Genomic DNA, 20,084 nt, shown 5'->3' with positions numbered 1-20,084 from the left:
GGAGAGACAGCCAGTGTTCTGCCTCAGTTTTTCTAACTAGGGTCCCTGTGGCTGAGTGTTTTGCTTCCTCTTTCCCTTATGTCTGGCTGATCTGAAACATTGTTTCTTTGAACTCTTAAGATAAAATGTTATGTCTGTCCTGTATTAATAGATATGCTGAAATTCTGGGGCTGTTGTCATTTCAAGGAATTTCTGTAGATTGAAGAGTTAAGTAGGTTGTCATATTTTCTCCTGAAACTTCCACTTGGTCAATTACAATATACTAAAAGAATACTCAAAGTCCATAGGATGATGACATTTTTGCATAGCAAGTCTCTGTTGTGCCAGATCTGAAATGTTTTTTTTTTTTTAACCAGAGAGTAAGGAGGTCCTTGGTACTTGGTAATTTTTCTACTGCCTCATTCATAATTTCTCAGTAGAAAAAACACATTTCAGTAAATAATTGAGTTTCTTTTGGGTAAGACAAAATATTTTCTCTGGTAGTCTCCTTTTGCTACTACTGAGACATTTAGAGGGTAAAAGCATAGTTAATTTTCTTGTGAGTAAAGTATTACAGTTATTGGAAACTGTGGAGTGTGCATTGAAATTATAAAACAATATTTTTACATGCAAAATATATTGAATTCTGTAGAGAATAAATGTTTCAGAAGTAGACTTTCCTCTGTGTGTACGGGTAATAGTGCGAATGGCGTGACCCATGTTTTTTTGTATCTGACTTGAGTATGTTTATGTGATTATAAGGTACTTTGGGTTGGCTCACTATATTATCCCTAAAAGGTCCACTTACTTCTTTCTATATTTAACATGAATGCTTTTTTCATATATATTTATGTGTGCGTACACACACACACACACACACACACACACACAGATGCACACACACATGCTGCTTGGGGGAGATTTTGAGGATGTGGCTTTAGTGTCCTATAAAGATAGTTTTATAGTTCCTTAAGTGTTATATAAGGCTTATGCATATATCTTTTCTGTGCACACTTAAAATTCCACAAAGGGGACTTTTTCCTGTTAGTGTCCTAAGACTCAGCAATATTGACCCTAAGGAACTAGCCTAATAAATTTCCCCCATTTTTTTCCTAAGGTATTAAAAAAGCTGCCATTTCTTGAGGTGTTATTAACAATGTTTTTCTGGCCAGCTTAATGTGAAACAGTTTTGCTCTTTGATGGAATAAATCCATCTTCATTAATGGAAGTGAGACCCTAATGTGATCAGTTTACAGGAAAACATCCTGAAGTATATCTATTTTATCTAAACTGGCACTAAAACATCTTGGCATGTTTACATGTGGAGACTTTGACCTCATATTTAACTGCTGTCCTTGAACCCTTCTCTTGTTCTATTTTATTTTCTAGGTGCGCCATCGAGCTTCTGGCCAGGTGATGGCTCTTAAGATGAACACATTGAGCAGTAACCGGGCAAACATGCTGAAAGAAGTTCAGCTTATGAATAGACTCTCCCATCCCAACATCCTTAGGTAATGGCTTTTCCTTTCTTTTGAGGATTAGTGAGAAAGCTGGAACATTATTGGAGGCTTGTTAGAATAGCATTAATAGGTGTAAAAAGGGATTTGGAATTTTGTGCTGAATCTGTCTTGCTAGGATTTAGCTGTGCTATAGGTATTTTTCTACCTATTGAGAATTAATTTTCTGTAACTGCATTTAATAAAGCAACTTCCTTCTGTCTCTCAAATTGCTTTATTCTTAAAAGCAGCTCACTAGAACAATTGTTTACTATTGCTAAATTAGTAATTAAAAAATTTTTAAGTTTATTTATTTATTTTGAGAGAGAGAGAGTGCAAACAGGGGCAGAGAGAGGGAGACAGAGAATCCCAAGCAGGCTCTGTGCTATCAGTTCAGAGGCTGACACTGAGCTCAGTCTCACCAACTGTGAGATCATGACCTGGGCGAAATCAAGAGTCAAATGCTTAACCGACTGAGCCACCCAGGTGCCCCACTAAATTAGTAATTTATCAAGGAGAAAAGATTTTTCTCTTTTGTTGTTATTTAATTTTCTTAATTGCTTTATGAGATATCATAATTAAATCAGTGAATGAAAATAAAAGAGTGCCCCTAGGCTATCTACCCTTAACTTGTAGCACTGGAGAATACATAGTTTACCTTTTTTACTTTTTTTTTTTTTAATGTTTGTTTTGAGAGAGGGACAGAGTGCAAGTAGGGGAGGAGCAGGGAGAGAGGGAGAGAGAATCCCAAGTAGGCTGTACACAGCCAGCATAAAGCCTGGCAGAGGGCATGATCCCACGAACCATGAGATCATGACCTGAGCAGAAATCAAGAGTCAATTGCTTAACTGACTGAGCCACCCAGGCACCCCAATAGTTTACCTTTTTACAGGAGAATTCATATTATATAAAATAAGGTTATATGATCCTCACTTTCTAGTAATCAGTATCTGAATCTTTCTCAGTCAAATTATCTTGATTTTTTTTTAGTGAGGTGAGTGTATTTCCGAATGAAATCAAATAAGACAATTTGAGTCAATATATATTTAATAGAGTTTATGTGTAAGACACTTTAAGAAGTTAAAAGTGCTGTTTACTTAGGGTCATTTATTGCTAATATTTACATTGGACTGGAAAGGAATCATACAGCTTAAGTATGACTTACATGTTTGGTCAGTGATAGTATATTATGGAATTGGATTATACTGTTTACTTTAAACTTTCTACCTTTATATAGAATTGTTGGCTTCCTAGTCTATTACAAAAATGTTCAGCCAGTATTTTTATTATGATGACTTTCTTCCCAATGCACAAATCTGATTAACATATTTTTTTGAGCATTTAGTATAAGCCTGGTGATTTGTGAGACACCAGAAAAGTATAAAGACATATATAAAATGGAATGCCTGCTAGTAGGAAAGAGTTTGACTCTAACTGGGAATGTAGGACTTACATATATGAAAAGAGAACTAATAAAATCATCTAGGACCCCACCACTTGCATAGAATAAACTCTACGTGCTATAGAAGTTCAAAGGAGTGAGAGATCATATTAGCTTGGCAGAGTGAGGGAAGCCTTTTTGGAGGAGGTTGACTGGGACTGGAACTTGAATTTTAAAAGGATTTTTAGAAGATCGGGAAGGAACTCAGAAAATAGAAGCAAAGCAGTAATAAAACACAGAGGTAAAAGTGCAAAGCTTTTTGAGGAGTTAGTGAATAAAAACCCATTTGGTTAATAACAATAGTAAGAAAGCCACCATTTATTGAAGGCTTGTATGCTGGATACTTTACCTATTTAAAGATTTAATCTTTACAACTAATCACTATTGAAGGACTGAGGGTAAGAGATGATGTGTTGGCCAAGGTCTGTGACTCTGAGGCCTGGGCTCTTTCTACCATTCTTCTCATAGGAGAATTGATGATTTGACAGAATACTATTGGTAGATAAAGGTGGAAATGTAATAAAAATAATCAAGAATGGCTTGCATAAAGCCAAAACCAGTATGTTTTATCCTCTGTGTATTGGATTCTGAGCATGGACTAACATGGCAGAGGTAACTGATGGCAAATTCAGAATGGTTTAGTGTTAGGGAGACTCATGGCCAAGAGACCAGTTAGGGGGCCTATATAATGTTTGAGAGTGAGATTTTATAAGTCTTGATTTTAAGCTGATCATATTTTCATCTTGCTTAAAAATATTTTTAGGGGTGGCTGGGTGGCTCAGTTGGTTAAACATCTGACTTTGGCTCAGGTCATGATCTCATAGCTCATGAGTTCGAGCCTTGTATTGGGCTCTCAGCTGTTAGTGCAGAGCCCGCTTCGGATCTTCTGTTTCTCTGTCTCTGCCCCTTTTCTGCCTTGCACATGTTGTCTCTCTCTCTCTCAAAATTAAACATTAAAAATAAAATAATATTTTTATTGTTTTTCATTTTTATAGAGGTGATACATTATCACTATGGAACATTTAGAAAACAGTCAGCAAAACAAGAAAATAAAAATTGCTCTTTATCTCAGTGTGTAGGGATCAAACTATCATTAACATTTGGTATATTTTTTGCCAGTCTTTTATTTTACTACTTTTCTTATTTTCTTTATGTAAACTTGACTGGTGAATGCATGGGAAGAATGACATTAAATAAATTTTATTCTAGCACAGCAAAAACTTAAAATACAGTTGTTATATAATAGAGATAGCATAGTATAGTATGATTAAAAATGAAGTTTCTAGATTCTAGATCTGGCTGACTGGATTCAAATCCTGGATCTTGGGAAAGTTACTTAACCTGTCCAAGTATTAGTTTTCCCATCTATAAAATGAGAGTAATGACAGTAAATATATCATGAAGTTGTTTGAGGGTTAATTAAATTAGTGCATATAAACCACCTAGAAGAGTATCTGGCTTGTGTTAAGTGCCCGGTAAATGTTAGCTACTATTCTTAGTTTCTTTTTCTCTGGCTAGTTTTTATTATTATTATTGTTTTTGAGAGAGAGAGAGAGCGAGCGAGTGAGCGAGGGGCAATGAGAGAGAATCCCACAAGGGGCTGAGAGAGAGAGAGAGAGAGAGAGAGAGGGAATCTCGAAATCCCAAAGCGGGGCTCCAGCTCACCCCATGCAGAGTTTGAACTCAGGTTCTTAACTGACAGAGCCACCCAGGTGCCCCTAGTTTTTTGTTTTTTTTTTTTCAATGGCTCATTGAAGCCTGTTGCTTATCATTCATTCATTCACCAAACATTTATTGAGTGCTGCTGGTTTTAATACGTTCAAAGGTTTTTTCCTAGAGTAATGCTGTTGAATAGAACTTTCTGCAGTGGTGGAAATGTTCTTTATCTGTGCTTTCCAATAGCCACATGTGCCTAAAGAGCATTGTATGAAATGTGGCTAGTGCAAACAAAGAACTGAATTTTTTTAATTTGATTTAAATTACTACATGAAGCTACTGGCTACTGTACTGCAAAATACCGGGTTAGAATCCACCTAGATCTTTACTCTTGTTTTGCTTAATATATATGTTCCAGCCTAGAAATGTGTGATGAGACCAGTGATACTATTCCTATTCAGATGTCCCCTTGATCTTTCTTACTTAGCCTATCTCTTTTTGGTTCCATTGTGCAGGAATGACACACCCCTCCCTTTTAACTTTCAACAAGTAATAATATTCTTTGCACTCAGCTAAGTTTTCTAATATATAAAAGATAATGTTAACTTCTTCTTGATTTGGCAGTAGGCCACAAATGAGATACTTTATAAAAGCCTTTGCATCTGTTATAATCCACAGAAAGTATAAAATACATGAAAATTATTATAATTATTGTTAGCCATAGTGGTTTTGCACTCTTGATGATGACTCTTTTTGTTCTGTATAAGCCATCTGTTTCAAATATATTGTCATTAAAAGCCTGGAAATAGATTTATTTATTTTTTTTTAAGTTTTATTTATTTATTTTGAAAGAGAAAGAGAGATAGTGGGGGAGGGGAAGAAAGAGATAGAGAGGATCCCAAGCAGGCTGTCAGTGCAGAGCCTGATGTGGGGCTCCATCTTATGAGCTGAGCTAGTGCTTATCTGACTGAGCCACTCAGATGTCCCTGGAAGTAGATTATTAAAAAAATTTTTTTTAATGTTTATTTTATTTTTGAGAGAGAGAGAGAGAGAGAGAGAGAGAGAGAGAGCACGAGCGGGGGAGGGACACAGAGAGAGGGAGACACAGAACCCAAAGTAGGCTCCAGGCTCTGAGCTGTCAACACAGAGCCCAATATGGACTCGGACACAGAAACCATGAGATCATGACCTGAGCTGAAGTCAGATGCTTAACTTACTGAACCACCCAGGTGCTCTTGTAGATTACTTTTAAAAAGAAGCTTCTGGTTGTTTATATCTTTCATGTTTTTGTGCTTCCACTTTTATTATATATTTTGAATACAACAAAAAGAAATTATCTTGCCAGTGGCCTAGAGGAAGCAGGGTCTTCTTGACTTTTGTTATTAGGAGGAACACTAACTATAGCAATAGAAGCATCTATTATACTTCCTTAGGCTACCTTAAATATCAAACTAAGCATGACTGTGTGTCATTCTCAAAATACTTAGAATTTTTATTTCTTAAATGCTTTTCTAGTTGTCTTAGAAATTTGCTATTAATACTTTGTTTTTATAATTTAAAAATTTTAATGTTTATTTATTTTTGAGAGAGAGAAGGAGAATGTGCGTGGGAGAGGGGCAGGGAGAGCTGAAGACACAGAATCCAAAGCAGGCTCCAGGCTCTGAGCTGTCAGCACAGAGCCCAACTCGGGGCTCAAACTCACGAAACATGAGATCATGACCTGAGCTGAAGTCGGTACTTAACCAACTGAGCCATCCAAGTGCTTGTAATTTAAATGTTTTATAACTATTTGTTAATAAGGGTTTTAGGCTGTTTTCAAGCTGTGACGCTTAACAAGCTCTCCTTTATAGATGCAGAAGCTGAGGCAGAATTATGAACCAAGGTTTTCCCTCAAATTGAGATTATTAGATTTAAATTGGGAAAAATCCATCTCTCAGAACCCTAGGTTTTTCGCAGACCTGCCTCCTTAGAGGTTGACCCCCGGGGGGAGACTGATGAGCAGAGGAGGCTTTTGGTTCCCTCCTATGTTTCATCCAGCCAGGGCAGCTTCACTTTTTTATCTGTTTTATGTTAAACATGTGTATAAGAATTTTGAAGAAAGGGTCTCCTGCTTGAAATCAAAGAAGAGGTCAGAAATCACTGCATTAGTGATTTGGAAAGTCTACTTGAAAAAGATGGTATCTGTATGACCTGCCAGATGGTTGGCATCTAATCCTCTGGGCATGCCTTGGTCCTGTGCTGGCACAGCTATTTTGTGCCCAGCAGGAGTGAGTGAGCTGAACTTTTGCAGCTTTTTTTCTCTTTTTCTTGACCCCAGCCTCCCTACTTCCTCTTTTTCCTTTTATCTTTCTCCTAACATTTCTAGTTGGAAGGAAAAGAATGCCTGCTAAGTCATAGAGGCAGTAGGTGTGTATATTTTGTGTATATGTTTTTTTTTTTTTTTAATACATGGCTACAGTTAAGATTGGCTCTTTTATCATCAGTTGCTCTAAGTTATCAGTTAGAACAAGGAACAATAAAGTACTTTGTTGACTGCATGGACTGATTGTTTGGGCCTCTTGTGAATAAGGTTGTTTATGCCAGGAAGTCTTATGCTCAAGATCTGTAACCCAATTCCATGTCCTGCTAACTTCCATTCCCCAGTGGTCTTTCTGAGGACCTGTACCAAGATTTGTTTTCATACCTCTTTGTTATTCTTCATGCCACGAGAAATGTAGAATTTCTTTTAGATGCCTTATTTATATTCTCATGCTTCCTTTTTTTAGGCTACATTCTGAATTTATTTTTCTGTCTACTAATTTTTGTTCAGAATTGTTTTAGCTCCTCTTCAAAAGCCACTTGTAGCAATGTGGTTATCATTTTGTTAAAATGGAGAATATGCTTTTAATTCACCAAATATTTACTTGGAACTATTCAGTCCAGACCTGTGCTAGGCAATATCATGGTGAATACAGGGAAATAGAACACTGTTATCTCCCAGTCTCCTTGGGAAGTAAACTTTACATCTAGGAAACAGATAAGTATCAGCTAATCCTGTGAGAATATGGCAGGATATTTTTCCAGTCTCAGTTATTAAGATAGCTGTCTTTCCAGTTACCCATTCTGAAAATCCCAAAGTCATCTTTACTTATTCCTTTTATTCATTGCTTCTAACCAGAAGCTAATATGCTCTTGATTCTAGATCTTCAAAGACTTTTGCATCTGTTCTTTCCTTTATATATTTGTCATTTTAGGCCTCTTGAATTTTCCCTGGAGTGAATTATTTTCCCTATCTTTTTGACCCCCTTTCTCTATTCCTGATACACAGCTCTAATTGTATAACTTATTTCTTATAAACCTTTTATTTCAGAATTGGGTTGAAAATCCTTTAGACTGACAGTTAAGGTCTAATCTGTTTTTTCTAGCCTTATCTTCCACTATTTGTCATAGGTACTTAACACAACTCCATGATTTCCTAATCGTATTCTCTTGGACAAGTTACTTGACCTCTAGGCTTTGTTTTTTTTTTTCTTTCATTAAATTAGGGGAATGGACCAGATCAGTGGTTAGAAATCCACATTGAGGGATACCTAGGTGGCTCAATCAGTTGAGCATCCGATTCTTCATTTCAGGTGGGGTCATGGTAACAGGGTCGTGGGATGAAGCCCCACATTGGGCTCTGCACTGAGCATGGAGCCTGCTTGAAATTCTGTCTCTCTTCCACTGCCCCTCTCCTCTGCTTGCTCTCTATCTAAAATAAAAAATTATTATTATTTTTTAATTTTTTTTTTAACGTTTATTTATTTTTGAGACAGAGAGACAGAGTATGAACGGGGGAGGGTCAGAGAGAGAGGAAGACACAGAATCTGAAACAGGCTCCAGGCTCCAAGCTGTCAGCACAGAGCCCGACGCGGGGCTCGAACTCACGGACCGCGAGATCATGACCTGAGCCGAAGTCGGCCGCCCAACCGACTGAGCCACCCAGGCGCCCCAATAAAAAATTATTTTAATTAAAAAAAAGAAATCCATGTTCGATTAATGTTGAATAATTTGGTTTTCTTAATTGTTTTTTTTTTTTTCTTTAATGTTTATTTTTGAGAGAGAGAGAGAGGAGGGACAGAGAGAGAGACACACACACACAGAATCTGAAGCAGGCTTCAGGCTCTGAGCTGTCAACACAGAGCCCGATACTGGGCTCAAACTCACAAACTGAGAGATCATGACTTGAGCCAAAGTCGGATGCTTAACCAACTGAGCCACCCAAGTGCCCCAGTGTTGAATAATTTGTAAATGATCAGGTTTAAAGAATATTTTATCTCAGGTGTATATGCACCTGTGTTTGTGTCTGTGTAAGTGTCTGTGTGTATGTGCACGTGTGTGCTCCAGAATAAATTGGAAACATTTAAAAAGCTGGATTAGAGACACATGGGTGGCTCAATCACTTCAGCCCCTGACTCATGATTTCAGCTCAGATCATGATCTCACAGTTTGTGGGATTGAGCCCCTAGTTGGGCTTCCACAACAGCACAGAGCCTGCTTGGGATTCTCTCCCTCCCTCTCTCTCTGCCCCTCCCATGTGTGCACATGGTCATGCTCTCTTTCTTTCCCCCATCCCCTCTCAAATAATACTGGCTTAAAGTAGATCCTTCTGATTTTATCAGAATTATAAATTACAGAATTATCCTGTACTTCTAGTGAGTAACTAGGTGAAAGGGTCTCAATATAGCCCTCAAAGCAAATTTTATAACACTAGCATGTTGAAGAGGAGGCTTAACATTTTTTTCTCTTCTCTGTGTCAAGGTAGAAGGTTTAATGACTTAGTACTGTGTGTAAGTTCTAATTCAATATAACTAGAACAATTCTGTAAAATAAAATATGGAATAATCTTCAGTAATATTTATGCCATTGTCTGTGGACAATCAAGTAGTACAACCCCAAAAGGATGATTTTTAAAAAATTTATTTTTATTGAAATATAATTGAGATATAGTAGAAGATGATTTTTAATATAAACAGTGGCTGCCATTTATTGAACACCTATTATAGACCACTATTTTTTAAGCAATCTCTATACCCAGCATGGAGCCTGAACTCACAACCCCGAGATCAAGGGTCACATGCTCTACTGACTGAATCATCCAGGCACCCCTATATGGACCACTATTGATTATTTTTCTACCCCATCCCCATTTTTTCCTGTCTAGACCTCTCCCATCTCAGCAAATGGACTTGTTGTTACTACCATTATTACTTAGGTGAAAAAACCTAGGAGACATCTTTAATATCTTTCCCTTATACCCTCTTTCAAACCATCAAGTAGTTGTACACCTGAAACGTATATAATACCGTGTGTTAACTATGCTGGAATTAAAATTAAAAACTTGAGAAATAAATCAAAGCTCAGCATGTATATTATAATGACTGAATATAATCACTACCAGGCCAAGTAATGTATTATAATTACATTTTATTTCTTATACAGTATTTTTGTGTTTAGCCTAATTTTTCATTTGCTTAGTTATTATATACCACAAATTCTTACCAAAGCTTTGTACAGAATTGTAAAATTCTTCTTCTTCTTCTTTTTAAGGCAAGTAAGTGCTCAACTTGTTTCATTTTTTTTTTTAATGTTTATCTTTGAGAGAGTACAAGTGGGGGATGGGCAGAGAGAGGGACAGAAGATCTGAAGCAGGCTCTGTGATGACAGCAGAGAGCTCAATGTGGAGGTCTCACAAACCATGAGATCGTGACCTGAGCTGAAGTTGGATGCTTAACTGACTAAGCCACCCAGATGCTCCCAAAATTGTAAAAAATTTTTCTGAATATGAATTTCCACTCTGCCAAACACATCTGGAAATCTAAAAATTCTTTCATCAAACCTCCTTCCCCCAACATTTCTCCTGGAGCTCTTGATTCTTCTGCTCCAGTTTGTATTGTTTATTCTCTAGACTGTTGCCCAGCAGGCACCTTGGGACTTGCTATCATCTTTCTACCCATTTCTTTCTAGATCTTATGCCTTTCTTTTTCTTTTTTCTCTTTTTTGAAATTGTCATTAATGTTTATTTTAATATCTTTTAAATCTTTTCAACTGAACTGTCTGTGGTAAACATATTTTCTTTTCTTTTTTTTAACTTCCAGTATAGTTAATGTACAGTGTTATATTAGTTTCAGGTGTACAATAATAGTGATTCAGTGATTGATTCTATACATTATTCAGTGCTCATCATGATATATGTACTCTTTAATCCCCATCACCTATTTCACCCATCCCCCCACCTCCCTTCTGGTAATCATCAGTTTGTTATCTATAGTTAAGGGTCTGTTTTTTGGTTTGTCTTTTTTTTCTTTGTTCATTTGTTTTGTGTCTTAAATTCCTTGAGTGAAATCATACGGTATTTGTCTTTCTTGGACTTATTTCCTTAGGATTATACCTTCTAGATCCATCCATGCTGTTGCAAATGGCAAGATTGCATTCTTTTTGTGGTCGAGTAATATTCCATTGTGTAGACATATAGTATCTTTTTTATCTATTCATCTGTCAATAGGCACTTAGGTTGCTTCCATATTTTGGCTATTGTAAATAATGCCACCATAAACATAGGGGGTGCATGTATCTTTTTGAATTAGTGATTTTGTATTCTTTGGGTAAATACCCAGTAGTGTAATTACGGGATCACATGGTAGTTCTACCTCCATACCATTTTCCACAGTGGCTGCACCAGTTTGCATTCCTACCAACAGTGCACAAGGGTTCCTTTTTCTCCACATCCTTGTCAACACTTGTTTTTTGTGTTTTTGATTTTAGCCATTCTGACAGAAGTAAGGTGATATCTCATTGTGTTTTGATTTGCATTTCCCTGGTCATGAGTGATGTTGAGTATCTTTTCTTTCGTCTGTTGGTTATCTGTATGTTGTCCTTGGAGAAATGTCTGTTCATGTCTTCTGCCCATTTTTAATTGGATCATTTATTTTTTGGTGTTGAGTTTATAAGTTTTTTACAGATTTTGGATATTAACCACTTACTGGATATATCAACTGCAAATATCTTCTCCCATTCAGTAGCTAGTCTTTTAGTTTTGTTGATTATTTCCTTTGCTGTGAAGAAGCTTTTTATTTTGATGTAGTCCCAATAGTTTATTTTTGCTTTTGTTTCCCTTGCCTCAGGAGACAAATCTAGAAAAGTGTTGCTTTAAAAAAAAACAAAAAACAAAAAACAAAAAAACCCCAGAAAAGTGTTGCTATAGCTGATGTCAGAGAAATTACTGTGTTCTTTTCTAGGATTTTTATGGTTTCTGGCCTCACATCTCCATCTTGAGTTTATTTTTGTGTATGGTATAAGAAAGTGGTCTGGTTTCATTCTTTTGTTTGTAGCTCCCCAGTTTTCCCAACACCATTTGTTGAAGAGACTTTTTTTTCTTTTTTTTTTAATGTTTATTTCTTTTTTTAAAAATTTTTAAATGTTTATTTATTTTTGAGAGAGAAAGAGAGACCATGGGTGGGGTAAGGGCAGAGAGAGAGGGAGACACAGAATCAAAGCAGGCTCCAGGCTGCATGCTGTCAGCACAGACCCTGATGCAGGGCTCAAACCCACAAACTGTGAGATCATGACCTGAGCTGAAGTCTGACACTTAACTGACTGAGCCACCCAGGTGCCCCAATGTTTATTTATTTTTGAGAAAGAGAGAGTATGTGTGCTGGGGAAGGCAGAGAGAGAAGGAGACACAGAATCTGAAGCAGGCACCAGGCTCTGAGCTGTTAGCACAAAGCCCAATGTGGGGCTTGAACCCATGAACTGGGAGATCATGACCTGAGCTGAAGTGGGTTGCTTAACCAACTGAGCCACCCAGGCACCCCGAGACTGTCTTTTTCACGTTGCATATTCTTGCGTCCTTTGTCAAGGATTGATTGACCAGGAGTGCTTGGGTGGCTCAGTTGGTTAAGCATTCGACTCTTGATTTCAGCTCAGGTCATGATCTCACGGTTCATAGGTTCAAGCCCCATGTCAGGCTCCACACTGACAGTGTGGAGCTTGCTTGAGATTCTCTCTCTGCCCCTCCCTTGTTCTCTCTCTCTCTCTCTCTCTCAAAATAAATAAATAAATAAACTTAAAAATTCTCATGCATAAGTACTTAAAAAAAAGATTAATTGACCAGATAATTGTAGATTTATTTCTAGGCTTTCTATTCTGTTTCATTGATCTATGTGTCTATTTTTGTGCCAGTCCAATACTGTTTTGATTACTGCAGCTTTGTAGTATAACTTGAAATCTGCAATTGTGATACCTTTGGTTTTTTTTCTTTTTCTTTTTCTTTTTTAAGATTGCTTTGATGGGGCACCTGGGTGGTACAGTTGGTTGGGCGACTGACTTCAGCTCAGGTCATGATCTCACAACTTGTGAGTTCGAGCCCCACATCGGGCTCTGTGCTAATAGCTCAGAGCCTGGAGCCTGCTTCGAATTCTGTGTCTCCCTCTCTCTCTGCCCCTCCCCCACTCACGCTCTGCCGCACCCCCCCCCCCCATCAAAAATCAATAAACATTAAAAAAAAAAAAGATTGCTTTGGCTATTTGGGGTCTTTTGTGGTTCCACACAAATTTTGGGATTATTGTTCTGTGAAAAATGCTGTATTTTGATAGGGATTGCATTAAAACTGTAGATTGCTTTGGGGACCCAAGATTGTCTTATGCAAATATTGAAAGGGAAGTAATTTAAGAGGGCTGAATCCTCAGCCTCCATTCTGGAAAGTCAGTAGAAGGTAAGAAATAGCAGTATAATCAGTAGATAGCTAGAGCTATGATGGTAAACAGAAGAAACAGCTGAAAGAGGGGAGAGTGGTTCCCTCTGGGGAATAGGATTCACTGGTGGTATGGGGAGGCCAGGGGACTGTTATTTTTCATTATATGCTTATTTTAAGCTATCTAAGTATGTAACTGATGAAAATTAAGTTAGAAGACTATTGCAGTAATCTAGAGAGAGCTGATGGTGGCTTTGACTGTGGTAACAATGAAGGTGGAGAGAAATAGTTGGATTCTGGATATTTGTGGATATATATATATACATATATATATTATATATATATATATACATATATATATATAGATTATATATCTATATATAGATATATAGATTATATATATATATATGTGTATATATATATATATATATATATATATATATATATATATATTTGAAGTTTATTTATTTATTTTGAGAGACCCAGAGAGCAAGCTGGGGAAGGGCAGAGAGAGAGGGAAAGAGAGAAACCCAAGCAGTCATCACAGAGCCCAACACAAGGCTGGAACCCATGGACCATGAGATCATGACCTGAGCCAAAACCAAGAGTCAGACACTTAACCAACTGAGCCATCCAGGCGCCCCTGGATATTTTTTAAAGTAGAGACAATGGGACTTCCTAATGGATTGGGATATTAGCACAGGGGAAGGAGTCAAGGATGACTCTTAGGCTTTTGACTTGAGCAACTGGGAGAATTTAATTGCCAGTAACTACACTGTGGAAGACTGCATGGGGAACAGGTTTTGGGGATATGACATCAGAAGTTATCAAATTGGTAGTTGGGGTGGCTCAAGTTGGCTGAGCCTGGGACTCTTAATTTCGTCTCATGTCATGATCCCAGGGTCATGGGATCAAATTCCCTCATCATGCTCTGTGCTGTTCGTGGAGCCTACTTAAAATCCTCTCTCCCCCTCTGCCCCTCTCCCCCTCTTGTTCTCTCTTTCTCTCTAAAATAAAATAAAAACAAATTTAAAAATTAGCAGTTGGATAAAGTCTGGAATTCAGAGGGGAGGTTCAGGATGGTTGTGTCTCTTAGTAGATAGGGGACCTTTGGCAAATTAACCTCTGTAACCTCAGTTTTCTCATCTATAAAGAGTAATGATAGTACTACTATACCAGGTCGACGGGAGAATTAAATGAGATAAAGAACTTAACACAGTGCAAGGCACTAAATGTTAACTATAATTATTCTATTATTGTTACTACTATAGTCATAATCATCTGAAGTGTCATTTATTGAGGCTATAGAACATAAAGCGTAAGAGTTAAGAATCCAGCCCTGACTCTGCCATTTGCAAGTTGTGTGATATTGGGCAAGCCACTTAATCTCTCCTCCATTTTCTTATCTGTAAAATGGAGATAATAATAGTACCTGTAACATAATGTTTTCATAAGTATTAAATGAGGTAATACCTGTAAAGTACTTAGAATACATCATTATCATTATTTGTCTGTGAACTCCTTGAAGTAGGTACCATCATGTTTATTTCTCTAGCACCCACTTAGTCACCTTTGCCTGTCACTGTGCTTAGTATATATGTGATAGGTAGTAAAAAAAATTTTTTTTAAGGGTTCTGTTTATCTGTAGAAGAGCACAAACCTTGCACATACTAATTTTCTTGCTTTTTAGATTGAATTATTCTCTTTCTCCTCTGTATATTTCTTCTACTTTGGGAGAGGGGGAAGACATAAATCATGTGAGAGGCTGTTTCAGAAGTATACTCACATAAATTGAAATGTGTGTTTATATTTTGCTATTTGGATGTGAGTTTATGAGTAATCTTAGAATAAAGAATAAGTTTGGGAAGGAGGAAGAAGCATTCTCATTTTGTGAGGAGACAATCTAGATACTTGGGTTTGTGGATATTATTAGTTCTTGTCCGAACTTCCTGGATTAAAAAACATTTGGGGAACATTTGAGGTCACTGCTTGTATATGTATTAATATTTCTACCTTTGCCAGGAGATTTGGTATTTTGCTGTTTGCATGGCAGTTGTGAGCAGTGTGGTTTAAAATTTTCTGTGAAAAATTAGTTACAGAATGAGTTTAATTCTCAGTCTCAAGTTTATTTTCAGTTGTTAATCAAGATGGGGAATATTTGTTTTTCTCTCAGAAATCTAGGATGTTTTTCATGAATAGACACTTCTCTAAAGAAGACATCCGGATGGCTAACAGGCACATGAATAGATGCTCAACGTCGCTCCTCATCAGGGAAATACAAATCAAAACCACACTCAGATATCACCTCACGCCAGTCAGAGTGGCCAAAATGAACAAATCAGGAGACTATAGATGCTGGAGAGGATGTGGAGAAACGGGAACCCTCTTGCACTGTTGGTGGGAATGCAAATTGCTGCAGCCACTCTGGAAAACAGTGTGGAGGTTCCTCAAAAAATTAAAAATAGACCTACCCTATGACCCAGCAATAGCACTGCTAGGAATTTACCCAAGGGATACAAGAGTACTGATGCATAGGGGCACTTGTACCCCAATGTTTATAGCAGCACTCTCAACAATAGCCAAATTATGGAAAGAGCCTCAATGTCCATCAACTGATGAATGGATAAAGAAGTTGTGGTTTATAACACCATGGAGTACTACGTGGCAATGAGAAAGAATGAAATATGGCCCTTTGTAGCAACGTGGATGGAACTGGAGAGTGTGATGCTAATTGAAATAAGCCATCCAGAGAAAGACAGATACCATATGTTTTCACTCTTATGTGGATCCTGAGAAACTTAACAGAAACCCATGGGGGAGGGGAAGGAAAAAAAAAAAAAAAGAGGTTAGAGTGGGAGAGAGCCAAAGCATAAGAGACTCTTAAAAACTGAGAACAAACTGAGGGTTGATGGGGGGTGGGAGGGAGGGGAGGGTGGGTGATGGGTATTGAGGAGGGCACCTTTTGGGATGAGCACTGGGTGTTATATGGAAACCAGTTTGACAATAAATTTCATATATTGAAGAAAAAAAATGAAAAAAAAATCTAGGATGTTTTTGTGTTTATTAAACTGGTTTACTATTTGTAAGTAAGCAGATCTTATATTAACTTTTTAAGTACTTGTATTGTTTCACTAAAAAAAAAAACCAGTAAGATTAGACCATAAACTTTATTGGTCCTCTTGTTATTATATGTAGTGCTATTGACATGATCTAGTGAATATTGAGCAATGTTTATTTGCGTTTACCTATCTTAAAATCTGACTATAAAAATCGTGGACAGAAAAGAGAAAGCCAGACTGAACCAGCTCTGTTTAATGTCACTTGAAGTGAGACATTAGTGGTTAATGTCTGTTCAGCTGAGTTTTCTTTGAGTTCTCAAAGCTAGAACCTAGCACAACCAGTTTTCCATGATGTAATACCTCTAAAGCACGTTTGAACTGCAGTAAGCCTTACCCAGAGATATTACTGCTTTTTTTATGGGTCTAGATTCATAGCTCTTTTGGGACTTGAGATCTGAGCCATTGCCCTTTCTTCTCCTTTTTGGTTACTGGTCATTTTTTCTGGTCTAAGAGAGTGATGGTATCTTTGCTTTATTTGGGAGTAAAATGCAAAGCAGTTCATTTAATGCCACATATTAAAGCTTAGTGGAATCCGGTGGAGTATGTCGCAGAGCCTTTCCTTCAATTATGGGAGGGAAATCAGATAAAAATATATCAAATTTCTGGAAAAACTTAAAAAAAAAAAGTAAACCAGTATCAGTAGGTTTCCAATGTAGGCCTTTTAGAAAGCATTTTAACATGAAAATCATGCTCACATTTTACTATTCTATTATAGGTTTATTTCAAACCTCTTAATTGTTTTTACCATAACTTCAGAACCAGACATTTTTCTGCAAAGACCAGTACAGATCAGAAGAACTCCTAACACGGATGTTGCTTTTTGCTCAAAGCTGACAGTAGAAAGTCTTATAAAGCAAACCAGTTAGATTTTCATTGGTTTACAGATTGGCAGGGTTTTGTTTTTGTTTTAGGGAGACAGAGAGAGAGAGAATCTTTTTTTTTTTTTTTTTTTTTTTTTTTTTTTTTTTTTTTGAGAGAGAGAGAGAGAGTGAGTGAGCCTAAGCAGGGGAGAGGGGCAGAGTGAGAAAGAGACAGAATCTCAAGCAGGCTCCAAACTCAGCAAGGAGCCCGATGTGAGGCTTGCTTGATCCCTGGGACCATGACCCGAGCTGAAATTGAGAGTCAGATGCTCAACTGATTGAGCCACCCAGGCATCATTAGGTATTATTTATGAATACAAAATGAAGTTATTATTGAACCACTGGCCTTTTTTCTTTCATTCCCATTGTCACAGAGCAAAATAGATCAGATTCCAGTACTTCTCCAACTTTTGTCAAGTCACTTAAGTGCTCTGAACCTTATTTTCCTAGATGATAAAATGAGGATAATTTAATCTCAGATAATACATATAAAATACCTAGGACAGTTTCTAGGTATATTGGCATATATACCTAATTCTAGGTAAGTTAGCAATAACTACTAATTTTCCAGACAGCTTTGATATAATGGCTACAGGACTCTTACTGGGTCCTGTTGTGTAGTATTGAGTTGGTCCAAAATAGTTGTGTGTTGGTGTTTTGTGTGTGTGTGTGTGTTTCCAGAATGAAGACAGCTAGATGTGTTTCAGACTACTGTCACACCTCTCCCTCACTCTTCTGTTTAGGTAATAAGCTTTTGAGAAGGGACAGTATTTAAATTTTAATGTTTAACTCTGAGAGCAGAACTATGAACTCAAAAAATATTTGACTGTTTGGATGAAAATGCTACCAAGGAACTAATAATGTTATTTTCCTTGTGTTTGTTTAGGAGTCAAAGCCCAAAGTCTATTTTAGGTCTGTGAACATAGTGACCCATAATTTTTTTTAATTTTTTTTTTAAATTTACATCCAAATTATTTAGCATATAGTGCAACAATGATTTCAGGAGTGGATTCCTTAATGCCCCTTACCCATTTAGCCCATCCCTCCTCCAGTAACCCTCTGTCTGTTCTCCATATTTAAGAGTCTCAGAGTCTCTTATGTTTTGTCCCCCTCCCTGTTTTTATATATTTTTTGCTTCCCTTCCCTTATGTTCATCTGTTCTGTGTCTTAAAGTCCTCATATGAGTGAAGTCATATGATATTTGTCTTTCTCTGACTAATTTCGCTTAGCATAATACCCTCTAGTTCCATCCACATAGTTGCAAATAGCAAGACTTCATTCTTTTTGATTGCCAAGTAATACTCCATTGTGTGTGTATGTATGTGTGTGTGTGTGTGTGTGTGTGTGTGTGTGTGTGTGTGTGTATACCACATCTTCTTTATCCATTCATCCATCGATGGACAGTTGGACTCTTTCCATACTTTGCTATTGTTGATAGTGCTGCTATAAACATGGGGGTGCACATGCCCCTTTGAGACAGCACACCTGTTTCTACCTAGTAGTGCAATTACTGGGTCATAGGATAGTTCTATTTTTAATTTTCTGAGGAACCTCCATACTGTTTTCCAGAGTGGCTGCACCAGTTTGCATTCCCACCAGCAGTGCAAAAGAGATTCTCTTTCTCCACATCCTCACCAACATCTGTTGTTGCCTGAGTTGTTAATGTTAGCCATTCTGACTGGTGTGAGGTGGTATCTCATTGTGGTTTTGATTTGTATTTCCCTGATGATGAGTGATGTTGAGCATTTTTTCATGTGTCGGTTGGCCATCTGGATGTCTTCTTTGGAGAAGTGTCTATTCATGTCTTTTGCCCATTTCTTCACTGGATTATTTGTTTTTTGGGTGTTGAGTTTGATAAGTTCTTTATAGATTTTGGATACTAACCCTTTATCTGATATGTCGTTTGCAAATATCTTCTTCCATTCTGTCAGTTGCCTTTTAGTTTTGCTGATTGTTTCCTTCGCTGTGCAGAAGCTTTTTATTTTGATGAGGTCCCAATAGTTCATTTTTGCTTTTGTTTCTCCACCCATGATTTTTTTATTATGTAATATTAGTTTTCTTTTCTTTTCTTTTCTTTTCTTTTCTTTTCTTTTCTTTTCTTTTCTTTTCTTTTCTTTTCTTTTCTTTTCTTTCTTTCTTTCTTTCTTTCTTTCTTTCTTTCTTTCTTTCTCTCTTTCTTTCTTTCTTTTTCTTGTTGTGTCATTAGTTTTCTATGGCTGCTATAACAAATTACCTGGTGACTTGAAACAACACAAATTCATTATCTTCTATAGATCAGAAGTCTGATGTGGGCCTTACTAGGATAAAATCAAGGTATTGAGAGTGTTGTGTTTCTTTCTGGAGGCTCTAGGGAAGAATCTGTTTCCTTACTTTTTCAGTTTCTATTTGGCTTGTAGCTCCTTCCCTCTTCAAAGCCAATAGTGACAGGCTGATTTTTTTTTCATATTGTATCCTTCTAATACTAACTTTTTGGCCTCCCTCTTCCACCTTTGGGGACCATTATGATAACACTGCAAGTATGATAACACTTGGTAGTCTAGGATACTCTCCCTATTTTAAAGTCAGCTGATTAGCAACCGTAATTCCATCTGCAACTTTAATCAATTTCCCTTGCTATATAGCATAACATATTCACAGGTTTTGAGGGTTAGAACATGGACCTTTCTAGACATCTTCTGCCTATCATAATATCCCATTAAGAAAACATTTTTGAGCACATCCCCAGGTGCTATTATTAACCCATGTTAAATATTACTAAACTTATTTTTTCTTCTTTATATAAAAATAATATAGGTAATGGGGTGCCTGGGCAATTCAGTCAGT

General features: G+C 37.1%; 1 protein-coding gene across 2 annotated transcripts in view; it reads left to right on the top strand.

Moving 5' to 3' along the window:
* The window catches only part of TESK2 (testis associated actin remodelling kinase 2), a 133,585-nt gene that overhangs the window by 63,218 nt on the left and 50,283 nt on the right, over window positions 1-20,084 (top strand). For both annotated transcript variants that reach the window (XM_045035726.1, XM_003990031.5), the window contains exon 3: window positions 1,369-1,490. In XM_045035726.1, the coding sequence (XP_044891661.1) occupies window positions 1,369-1,490 (122 nt within the window). The remainder of the gene's footprint in view (window positions 1-1,368; window positions 1,491-20,084) is intronic.

Source organism: Felis catus, chromosome C1, assembly GCF_018350175.1.
Source record: "Felis catus isolate Fca126 chromosome C1, F.catus_Fca126_mat1.0, whole genome shotgun sequence".
Lineage (NCBI taxonomy): Eukaryota > Metazoa > Chordata > Mammalia > Carnivora > Felidae > Felis > Felis catus.
This window is presented reverse-complemented; position numbering and strand designations above follow the sequence as displayed.